Source organism: Ostrea edulis, chromosome 9 (genome assembly GCF_947568905.1).
Source record: "Ostrea edulis chromosome 9, xbOstEdul1.1, whole genome shotgun sequence".
NCBI classification, from domain to species: Eukaryota; Metazoa; Mollusca; class Bivalvia; order Ostreida; family Ostreidae; genus Ostrea; species Ostrea edulis.
Genome location: NC_079172.1, coordinates 54,237,294 through 54,249,990, shown reverse-complemented (window position 1 = coordinate 54,249,990; position 12,697 = coordinate 54,237,294). Strand labels below are relative to the sequence as shown.

General features: G+C 36.3%; 2 protein-coding genes across 4 annotated transcripts in view; one reads left to right on the top strand and one right to left on the bottom strand.

Moving 5' to 3' along the window:
• Window positions 1-12,697, top strand: part of LOC125659626 (2'-deoxynucleoside 5'-phosphate N-hydrolase 1-like) — a 370,196-nt gene that overhangs the window by 242,742 nt on the left and 114,757 nt on the right. The window lies entirely within an intron of this gene.
• The window catches only part of LOC125659624 (metallo-beta-lactamase domain-containing protein 1-like), a 28,985-nt gene continuing 20,568 nt past the window's right edge, over window positions 4,281-12,697 (bottom strand). For all 3 annotated transcript variants that reach the window (XM_048891361.2, XM_048891360.2, XM_048891359.2), the window contains exon 6: window positions 4,281-8,177. In XM_048891361.2, the coding sequence (XP_048747318.1) occupies window positions 7,912-8,177 (266 nt within the window). In that variant the 3' untranslated portion in view covers window positions 4,281-7,911. The remainder of the gene's footprint in view (window positions 8,178-12,697) is intronic.

Sequence of the window (12,697 nt, the reverse complement as noted above, 5' to 3'; positions counted from 1 at the left end):
TGACCCATCTCTGGTGTGTCTTTGCTCCATCTTTGAATTAGTATTCTTTATAGGATTAGTCTGGATCATTAACTTGTTATCTGCACCTTTTTCATAAATCAAGATACATTCCACTTCATCCATACTCAACAATCATTGGTATAGAGTTAAATTAGAGAATAACTATCTTCTGATTTGTTTTTGCAATCATAAATGCTGATTTAATGGTCGCAAACTGAGTTTTATCGGTGATGTGTTACATGTAGAAATGCATAGTAATGCTTGTTTAACAGCCTCAAAAACTGGTGTATTAGTCAATCAAAATGCAGGTTACAAAAGAGCTGCATTAGAATCCAGTATAATTTTGAATTAAGGAGGTATTCTACATTGTCATAATGGCTGACTTCCTTTTAAAACATGGATGAAAATATAAATATCAGCAATATTTGTCTACTCCTTTCAAAAATCATCACAAAGTTCAGTAGGTTAGCATGTTGACTGCTGAGCTGTAGATTGCATGTTCGAGTCCAGCAGGGGTTCTAAAAAAAATTCAGATTGCTTTCTTCTAAAACTGCATTTTTTGACTAAATAAAGTAAAATTTGAAAGTTTTCAATTTCAAAACATTGTTGTACTTATCCTCCACTATTCATCCATATCAAATTTTTCTGGTGTAGCATACCATCTAAACCTTTTCATTTAATTACTTCATTTGAGATTCTTCACACAGAAAATAACTTATAGCCTTATTTTTACAAATTGAAGATTATACAAGGGCGAGTCAATAAGTAACCAGCCTATCCCATTTCCGATTGACCGAGATGGTCACGATTTTCATTCCTTGTTTTAATACATGTTTTATACCTGGGTACAAAATTGCACACGTATTGAGTCAGTCTTTAATAAGATATTGAATGTCAAACATGGCTAGTGATGCAAAGGCATGCTTTAATTCGGTACTTGTATTTAAAAAGTAAAACAGGCAAGGAAATATACAGCGAGTTAGCCAATGTTTATGGGTCTTCTGCACCATCTTATGTTCTGGTTAAATTCTGGGTAGGGGAATTCAAATGCGTTGGAACGTCTTAAGAAGATGAAGCCAGGTCTGGATGCCACCGACGAAGAAATGTGTACGAAGGTTCGGGGTCTGGTATACTCTGAAAGGCGAATTCAGGTGGAAGAAATAGCGCATGCATTAGGCATTTCACATGGTAGCGTTTCAACAATCTTGCACGATCATTTAGGTATACACAAGTTAACAGCCTGTTGGGTCCCCGAATCCCTTAGCAATGAGCAAATGGCAACCAGAGCATCAGTATGCAGCACCTTGTTGAAGAGCCACTGAGAAAAAAGCTCAGAGTCGTCAGTGGATAGGGCCTGGGTCCTCGAGGCCAACGAAGTTCAAGACATAACCATCTGCTGGCAAGGTGATGGCCACAGTATTTTGTGATGCAAAAGGTGTTATTATGTTGGATTTTTTACCCAAAAGAAGTACAATAACTGGAGTGTACTTTGCAAACTTGCTAGACCAGCTAAGAACCGCCATCCATGAACAAGAGGCCCATGAGCCACATCACTCACCTGAGTCGCCTTGGCCCATATCTGAAAACTTTCCATATTATATTTGCATGTAAAACCTTAGTCCCTATTGTGGCCCCAACCTACCCCTGGAGGCCATGATTTTTACAAACATGAATCTGCACTATGTCAGAAAGCTTTCATGTAAATATCAACTTCTTTGCCCCAATGGTTCTTAAAAAGAAGATTTTTAAAGAGTTTCCCTGTATATTTGTATGTAAAACTTTGATTACCTATTGTGGCCCCATCCTACCCCCGAAGGCCATGATTTGAACAAATTTGAATCTGCACTATGTCAGAAAGTTTTCATGTAAATGTCAGCTCTTCTGGCCCATTGGTTCTTGAGAAAAAGATTTTTAAGGATTTTTTTTTTATTAATTTTATTCCCATGTAAAACTTTGATCTCCTATTGTGACCCCAACCTACCCCTAGGGGCCATGATTTGAACAAACTTGAATCTGCATTATGTCAGGAAGCTTTCATGTAAATCTTAGCTCTTCTGGCTCAGTGGTTCTTAAGAGGAAGATTTTCAAGGATTTTTCCTATATATTTCTATGTAAAACTTTGATCCCCTATTGTGACCCCAACCTACCCCCAGGGGCCATGATTTGAACGAACTTGAATCTGCACTATGTTAGGAAGCTTTCATGTAAATCTTAGCTCTTCTGGCTCAGTGGTTCTTGAGAAGATTTTTCCTATATATTTGTAAGTAAAACTTTGATCCCCTATTGTGGCCCCATCCAACCCCCAGGGGCCATCATTTTTAACAAACTTGAATCTGCACTATGTCAGGAAGCTTTCATGAAAATTTCAGCTCCTCTGGCCCAGTGGTTCTTGAGAAGAAGATTTTTAAATTACCCCACCCTATTTTTGTGATTATCTCCCTTTTGAATGGAACATGGCCCTTCATTTGAACAAACTTAAAAGCCCTTTCCCAAGGATGTTTTTGGCCAAGTTTGGTTAATATTGGCCCAGTGGTTCTGGAGAAGAAGTCGAAAATGTAAAAGATTTACTGACGGACAGACAGACGACGGACTACAGGCGATCAGAAAAGCTCAGACGAGCTAAAAACTCACAGTAACAAAACCATCGTGTATACGTAGCGATTATAACAAAAACAACAAGAGGCCCATGGGCCACATCGCTCACCTGAGTCACCTTGGTCCATATCAGAAGATTTTCCATATCTATTTGCATGTAAAACCATAGTCCCTATTATGGCCCCAAACCTACCCCTAGAGGCCATGGTTTTTGCAAACTTGAATCTACACTATGTCAGAAAGCTTTCATGTAAATATGAACTTCTTTGGCCCAATGGTTCTTGAGAAGAAGATTTTTAAAGATTTTCCCTATATATTTGTATGTAAAACTTTGATCCCCTATTGTGGCCCCATCCTACCCCAGGGGGGGAGGGGCATGATTTCAACAAACCTGAATCTGCACTATATCAGAAAGCTTTCATATAAATCTCAGCTTTTCTGGCTTAGTGGTTCTGGGAAGAAGATTTTTAAAGATTTTTCCTATATATTTGTATGTAAAACTTTGACTCCCTATTGTGGCCCCATCCGACCCCCGGGGGCCACGATCTTAAAAATTTATAATCTGTACTATATCAGGAAGCTTTCATATAAATCTCAGCTTTTCTGGCTCAGTGGTTCTTGAGAAGAAGATTTTAAAAGATTTTTCCTATAAATTTGTATGTAAAACTTTGATGCCCACCTTGAGGCCCCATTCAATCCCCAGGGTCCATGATTTTAACGAACTTGAATCTGCACTGTATCAACAACAAAAAAACAAAAACAAAAAAACCAACAAAAAAACAACAAAAAACTTTGACCCCCTATTGTGGCCCCATCCGACCCCGGGGGCCATGATTTTAACAATTTAGAATCTGCATTATATAAGCAAGCTTTCATATAAATCTCAGCTATTCTGGCTCAGTGGTTCTTGAGAAGAAGATTTTTAAAGATTTTCCCTATATATTTGTATGTAAAACTTTGACCCCCTATTGTGGCCCCATCCGACCCCCAGGGGCCATGATTTTAACAATTTAGAATTTGCATTATACAAGGAAGCTTTCATATAAATCTCAGCTTTTCTGGCTCAGTGGTTCTTGAGAAGAAGATTTTTAAAGATTTTCCCTATATATTTGTATGTAAAACTTTGACCCCCTATTGTGGCCCCATCCGACCCCCAGGGGCCATGATTTTAACAATTTAGAATCTGCACTACCTAATAAAGCTTATCTATAAATTTCATCTTTTCTGGCCCTGTGGTTCTTGAGAAGAAGATTTTTTAATGACCCTACCCTATTTTTACCTTTTCTTGATTATCTCCCCTTGGAAGGTGGCCTGGCCCTTTATTTTAACAATTTAGAATTCCCTGTACCTAAGGATGTTTTGTGCCAACTTTGGTTGAAATTGGACCAGTGGTTGTTGAGAAGAAGTTGAAAATGTGAAAAGTTTACAGATGGACAGACGGACGGACGGACGCCGGAATACAGGTGATCAGAAAAGCTCACTTGAGCTTTCAGCTCAGGTGAGCTAAAAACCATCTTGGCTCAGTCTATATACAGCCTGCTGTATTTCTTAAATTGGCAAACAAAGTTCATGAATTCGAAATTAAAAGTTATGCATAAACAAATCTGATTTGTGGTTCATGTTTGGTAATGAAAATTGACAACACCTCTTCATTTTAGTACAAATATCACTCAAATAACCATACATTTACTGAGTTTGTATTTATTACACATACATTGTACAATGTACATACACAGTGTTAAAAATGGTTCACCTTGGTTGACATGCAACAAAAGTGCAAAATTAGAAGGTTAAATTTTCAAAAGTCAAAAACACATCCAATCATCACCCGGTATGTGTAGCAAGAAAAAACTAGTGATACCAGGAAATACAACATAAAATGTGCATGTGATACAGAACAAGAGGCCCAAGGGCCTAGAATCGCTCTTCTGATAAATTGTACAACCCCACCATTTCTATTCTTAGCCTCTTAGTATTCTAAATCTTTAGTTAAATCCTAAGAATTCAAAAAAAGTAGGTCAATGTGACCTACTTTTTGGTTTACACATTTTGAGAACCCAAGAAATATCAACTGACAAAGTTTAATGATCTTAAGCCAATTAGTATCTGAATATTGAAATATAGCTGTCAAATTCCAATCGTAGGTCATGGTGACCTACTTTTTGGTCAGCGAACTCCGAACATGCAAGACCCATCAACTGACAAAGTTTGATGACTGTAGGTCAAATAGTATCTGAAATATATAAATATAGCCGTCAAATTCAAAAAGTAGGTCAAGGTGACCTACTTTTTCATCAACACCCTTCAAACATGTAAGACCCAACAACTGACAAAGTTTGATGACTGTAGGTCAAATAGTATCTGAATTATATAAATATAGCCGTCCAATTCCAAAAGTAGGTCAGGGTGACCTACTTTTTGGTCAACACCCTTTGGACATGCAAGACGCATCAACTGACAAAGTTTGATGACTGTAGGTCAAATAGTATCTGAAATATATAAATATAGGTGTCCAATTCCAAAAGCAGGTCAAGTTGACCTACTTTTTGGTCGAAACCCTTCGAACATGCAAGACCCATCAACTGACAAAGTTTGATGACTGTAGATCAAATAGTATCTGAAATATATAAATATAGCCGTCAAATTTCAAAAGTAGGTCAAGGTGACCTACTTTTTGGTCGACACACTCCGTAGACTCAAGATACATCAACTGACAAAGTTTGATGATTGTAGTTCAAATAGTGTCTGAAATATAGTAATTTAGCTGTCAAATACCATAAGTAGGTCACGGTGACCTACTTTTTGGTCGACACAAACCGAAGACTGAAGACGCATCAACTGACAAAGTTTGATGATCCTAGGTTTTACAGTGCCCAAAATATGCATCTAAAATTGAAAATGTGAAATTTGAATATCTGCAAAATTCAAAAAATAGGTCACTGTGACCTACTTTTTTATAAATATGTTTCAAGGCCTCAAGATGCATCAACTTACAAGATTTGATGATTCTAAACCTCTCAGTATTTGAAATAACAACTTAAAATATATCTATAAATGATAAGCCATAAAATTCAGAAAGTAGGTCACGGTGACCTATTTTTCAGTTGACACATTTCAAGGTCCCATGATCCACCAACTGACAAGTTTTGATGATCATAGGCTTCAAAGTGTCCAAGATATGCATCAAAATTAATTTTAAAATAAATACCTGCAAAATTCAAAAAGTAGGTCACCGTGACCTACTTTTGAGACAACTTGACACAAGGTCCTAAGATGCATCAACTATCAAAATTTGATGATCCTAGTCCTTATAATGACTAAAATATCTAAGATTTAAGGAATTTAAAAATTTTTTTAATTTAGGTCAACTTTGAAGTGACCTTGAGACCACGCCCTTTGCCCCAGGGTAATGCCTTGAACAATTTTTAATCTACAACATATCCTCATCCTTATGTGTAAGTTTGGTGATAATCTGCCCTGTGGTTCTTGAGAAGAAGATTTTTTAGCAACCACTACTTTTGTTTGTATTTTCCTGATTATCTCCCCTTGTTAAAGGGTCACATCCCTCTATTTAGTATGTATGAAAGCCCTTGGGCCAATGATACCCTGTAACAAATTTGAAAAAAAATTGGCCAAGGGGTTCTTGAGTTATAGCCCTTTTTCTAAAAAGTTTACGCACACCGCACAAATGGCCATAGCATTAGGCTCTTTGAGCCTTTGGCTCAGAAGAGCTAAAAAATGAGGAATCTCATAACAACAACACATTGGTTTCAAACTCTGCATTTAAATATGTAATAAAGAAGAGTTGTATCTATAAAACACCTAATGAATCAAATTTGTTACTCGTGCAATGGTTAAAAAATAAAGACAACATTCCTTTTATGCAGACATTGGACAATTTCATGCAGGCATGTGGATCAAGAAACTTTTGAATTAAACCATTGTATTATTTTCGTCTTTGAATAGTACACATTATAAGGGACATAGCCAATTTAATTAACACAGCTGATCTATAAATTCCAATGCAAAAAAGTTTTAATAATTCAGAATATCTTTTTTCTTTAAAAAATCTAATGTTCAAACAAAATTTGAATATATCAGTTCAGTGGCGTAGCTACACTGTAGCACTGGATGCACGTGCTTACAAATATTTTCGTTAAATTTTTGTTACATATTACGAAAATTGTCCTCGGCTTCTTGGGGGGCGGCAGCCCCCCAGACCCCCTGCTTACAAATATTTCAAACCTAGCTATGCCACTCATGCAGTTGTTGAATTATAAGTGAGATACAGCACTCACAATTCTTTGTTATGTAAACAAGGCTCGTGCCATGTGTTTGTTTACATATAGATTGCTTAATAGAAAATAGCATGTTTAAAACAAAATGAGAAGTGCATGCCAAACACTAGAAACTATTCAATTCTGTTCAGAATAAACTTGTAAATTGAAAAAATTTGCTTTAAACGAAACTTTTACTAGTATATTTAACCTACATCTATGTAAACAAAAACATGGCACGAGCCTTGTTTACATGCATAACAGAATTTTGAGCTCTGTATCTCCCATGTACCTCGACAACTGACGTTCAAATTTTTGCTGACCATTAGAAATACTGTACCTTAGTTAAGCATTCTAAACATTAAAAATGGAAAAATAAAAATTTTAAAATTTTCAGCTTAAATTGTGTCCATGTCCCTTTAAAACATGGATGAAAATATAAATATTAGCAATATTTGTCAATTCATTTCTAAATTCATTGCCTAAGCTGAATAGCTCAGTAGGTTAGCATGTTGACTGCTGAACTGTAAATTTGAAAGTTTTCAATTTCAAAATATTGTTGTATATACATGTACATATCCTGCACTTTTAATCCATATCAAATTTCTCTGGTGTAACATACCTCCTTAATTACACATTCAGACATGTGTACATTCAGACAAGTGTACACATTCAGACATGTGTACACATTCAGACAAGTGTACACATTCAGACAAATGTAAGTTTAAGGATGTAATATAACACAATTGAAATATTGGAATATAAGTAAAAGAGGAATATTATAATCCTATGGTAATCTATCTATAGATGTACCAGATCAGGAAATCAAGAGATCATCAATTGAAAGCACATGTACAACTTTTGCTCAAAAAGAAAGCATAGGGTAGCTTTCCATGATATTGTTGACAAATCTGCAAAATTTGATACCCACAAAAATTGATGAAACTATCACATTCTAAATAATAGTACTATTGTATAAAGGAATGTGTAATAAACAACAGAGGATGTAGAAATCTTAACTTCCATATCAAATGTCCAATTACTGGCTGTCTTCGATCTCCACATATTCACAGAGAGTGGTTTTTTGGCCCCCAACTTCGTAAACTTCTTCACGAAACATCACTACCTTCATGGACGATCTTTTGTACTCATCAGGAACCTTGAACATTTTCCCATGTCCAGGAACGATGTAGTCAGCTTTGCGTAGAACCTCTATCCTTTGCTGTTCTTGAATTTCAGGATTTTCACTGTTGTCCTGCCAAAGACTGGGCTCTTCGAGGTCCTCCAAGCATTCAAATAAATCACCTGCAACATACAATACACTCATTGGCCTTACTATAAGGTTATCAAAGAACTGAATTCAAGAACAGTATTATTTTCTTTCTGCTTTAACTGCATCTCTCAGACTCGGTAAAGTTTCAGTTTTTGTGAGTGAAAATGACAATCAATTCTTCAACTGTTCTGGACATTTCTTTTAAAATATTGTAGTATAGGAAAGGAGAAAATTTTGGGCTGGACCCCAAACTCCTGCATTACTTGTCAGGTGCTCTAACCACTGAGCCCATACCCCTTCATTACTAGTCAGGTGCTCTAAGCGCTGAGCCCAAACCCCCTGCATTACTAGTCAGGTGTTCTAAGCACTGAGCCCAGACCCCTGCATTACTAGTCAGGTGCTCTAAGCACTGAGCCCAGACCCCTCATTACTAGTCAGGTGCTCTAAACACTGAGCCCAGACCCCTGCATTACTAGTCAGGTGTTCTAAGCACTGAGCCTGAACCCCTGCATTACTAGTCAGGTGCTCTAAGCACTGAGCCCGGACCCCTGCATTACTAGTCAGGTGCTCTAAGCACTGAGCCCAGACCCCTGCATTACTAGTCAGGTGCTCTAAGCACTGAGCCCAGACCCCTCATTACTAGTCAGGTGCTCTAACCACTGAGCCCGGACCCCTGCATTACTAGTCAGGTGCTCTAAGCACTGAGCCCAGACCCCCTCATTACTAGTCAGGTGCTCTAACCACTGAGCCCGGACCCCTGCATTACTAGTCAGGTGCTCTACGCACTGAGCCCAGACCCCTCATTACTAGTCAGGTGCTCTAACCACTGAGCCCGGACCCCTGCGTTACTAGTCAGGTGCTCTAAGCACTGAGCCCAGACCCCTGCATTACTAGTCAGGTGTTCTAAGCGCTGAGCCCAAACCCCCTGCATTACTAGTCAGGTGCTCTAACCACTGAGCCCAGACCCCTGCATTACTAGTCAGGTGCTCTAACCACTGAGCCATAGCCCTATAACTACTACATTTTCATTCCATCCTCTAAGACACATAACCTAGATTCTTTTGCTCCTTGCAGGACTTTTACCCAAAGTCCAGGAGTGGTCAACAGTGCCAAATGTAACATATAGAAAAGGAGAAATGTTTTTGGCAGGACCAGGAATCGAACCCATGACCCCTGCATTACTAGTCAGACGCTTCAACCACTGAGCTACCCTGGCTGACACCCATTGTCCACATAGCCCTACAGTCCCTGAAACGTTCTACTTCCCCACCTGATCAGTGAACACAAGGTGAGCGAATGGTGAACAGTAAGTGCATGGTGAACGATAGATGGTCTATTTATTTGGAATGTTTCAAATTTTTCCCTTGGATTGTATTTTTTTATTTGAAGAATATTCCTATATATTCCTATGCATAAAGATTTGAACCCCTATTGTGACCTGGCCTGGCTCATGGTTTACACAAATTTCAATCTTCATTATATAATTTGTAAGCTTTCATTCAAGTCTTTGCTAGCTTTTGATTCTTGAGAAAATTTTTATAACCCAACCCTATATTTACTATTGTTAATGAAAGGAAAAGTGAGCAAACTTACATACTGTAAATCTGGTTATTTTTGTCGTCGATTAATTTTTAGCATTTTTGCGAGTCAGTTGGATTTGCAAAAATATTTTTCTCAAAAAAATTCTAGATTCACCAATTCGATGGTCAGTTGTATTAACTCCTAGGTGTATAAATAGTGATCAATACTGGCAATTTGATATTTCTCATGCATAACTAATCTGCCGGGTTATAGGTAGTTTATCGATGGGCAGTTTTAACTCAAGATTTTAAAATATTTTAATAGAGAGGAGCGGCCTGTGCTTTTAACTGATAATGCAAATAGTATAGCGAGAACGCTGGTTAGCGAGGAGTTGAAGATTCTATACAGTTCACCAAGGATAGTTGGTAAAATGGGTAGTAAAAACCGGGCCGGTCCGGGTCAGATCACCTTCGTAATCCGAATTTTTTAGTTTTCTTCGTTGATTTGTCATTGTTTCTTTTGAAACTTACGGAATATATTCTCAATGATATATTTAGTCTTCGCCACAAATTATAGCACATAATATTACCTGTAGGTAAGGAATTCAATGATTTTATGAAATCTGGTTGGTAAAATGGGTAGTGAGACCAAAACACACATTATTGCATATTTTCTGTATAATATGCATCTGCTGCTGAAAACCTAGCATTTTTTCAATTTACATAGAGTTGAATTTGATACTTAATGCATTATTTGACCATTTAAATGCCTTTTATCTTAATTATCGGCGATTTTTCCAAACCCGGGCCAAAAGGAAACCGGATGCAGTCGACCCGGGCCGGCGTTATTTATTCCGATTTAATTGCTAATGCTTTGATTAATTAACCAATAATAATGGTCCTAAAAAATATCACCGACTGACAAATTATGTCTACTTTATGAAAATTTAAACTGAAGATAGGGTTTGAAGAGGATTATATGGAGAGCAATTAATTACTATGTATATCTTGCCTGATTAAAATTAAAAAAAAATGGTAATTTATTAAAAATTAAACACATTTTAACCATACTAATTATGATCTGTATAATAATGACTTAAAATATTGTATTTATAGTGCTAGTATTCATTTCTTTATTGATAAAAGATATATAATTTAAAAACATCTTAAAACGTCAAGATATGAAGTGTGCATATAATATAAAATGATGGTATTATATATCTAATTTTTAAATGAAACAATTAAAAACACAGTATATGTACATAAATTTTATTTTCAAAATGGCACTCAAGTAAGTCTGCATAATATGCTTGTTAAATTTGAGGATCATGAAAATTGCAATTTTGGTAGGCCTTCAATTTTGTGGCAGTTTTTGCCCTGCCTTTAAGGCTCAAGGGATGTAGGAGTCCTGAAATCTATGTCCCCTTTGTCCCAAAGATGCTTCATACCAAATTTGAAAGGAATTGGAATGATCATACTTATCAAGAAGTTAGAAATGTTCAATTGTTAACGCACGATGACAGACGACAAGCAATTGTAATATCACCCGAGACCTAAAAATCGTAGAAACGACTTTTTAAATCGTTTCTACTATTTCCTAAATTGTAGAAACGACTTTCTAAATCGTATAAACGACTTTTTAAATCGTAGAAACGATTTAATAAATCGTAGAAACAACTTTTTAAATCGTAGAAACGACTTTCTAAATCGTAGAAACGACTTTTTACATCGTTTCTACCATTTAATAAATCGTAGAAACGATTATTTTTATTTTTTTCTGCTAGGTTAAATTGGCACGAATACGCCGTCGTAAGTAACTTAATGATAGTTAGGTTAAAATTTAAATTAAAAAGATGGTTCTTATGAGGATACCTCCAAGTGGTAAAAACCGTGCAATGTCACGTTTCAGGAGATCGTGCACGTGATATAGCTAACATCCTCATTTTATTCGGAATTTTAATATCTGGCCCGGGTTACCGTATCCGGTTTCCTTTTGGCCCGGGTTTTAATAAATCGTGAATATTAAATATATAAGAATCGTAAAACAATTGCTACAGCATTTTGGTGATAAATTATCATAATATTTATCTAAATCATGTGTAGTTTCATTGTTGTGTCACATAGTTCAATCGTAATCGCAGAAAAATGTGTATTTTTCCTTGCTACCCATTTTACCAACCTGAAATAAACAAACGTTGATATTTTCACAGTGAAGCAAAATTATGCCGTAATTTTTGTAGCGAAGATCCAATGTATCATCCACATTATGATTAAGAAGTTTCACACCAAACGAAAATAAAATAAGGAAGAAAACTAAAAAATTCGGATTACGAAGGTGATCTGACCCGGCCCGGCCCGGTTTTTACTACCCATTTTACCAACTATCTTCACCAAGTCCTTAAAAAAAGAGGAAATTACACGATTATAACAGATAGAATGAGAGCCAAAGTGGCCAAATATGCATTTGAACATGGGACACCAAAAGATTTGCGACATTTTAGTGATTTTAACTTGAAGAAGTCTATTTTATTTGTCAATTTATTTTAGCTCCAGCATAAATTCACAAAAATACGAAACACAAAAATAAATATATAGGCTTTTTACTCAAATTCGCAAAAATAAATTGACGCAAAAATATCCAGATTTACGGTATCCCTCGCCCCAAAAATGAATGACAATGCTAACACACAATGAATGACAATGCTATGCATATTGAATGGCAATGCTACACATATTGAATGACAATGCTACACATATTGAATGACAATGTTATGAAAAAAATACAACAAATTCTTGCTTCTGTGTTATACTGTTATATTTTCACACATGTACTCAAGTCATTGTTATATTGTGTAAAATATTAAAACAGAAATAGTTTTTAATTGGTACATATGGCTTGAAAACCAGTTTCATGCAAGTTGCACCAATAGTATATTTTGGCCAAACCTCTACTTTCAAAAGGGGCATGACTCCCAAAAAAAATCAAATAAGTATGCACATCTATACAGTAAATACTTTTTAACTACAAAGTT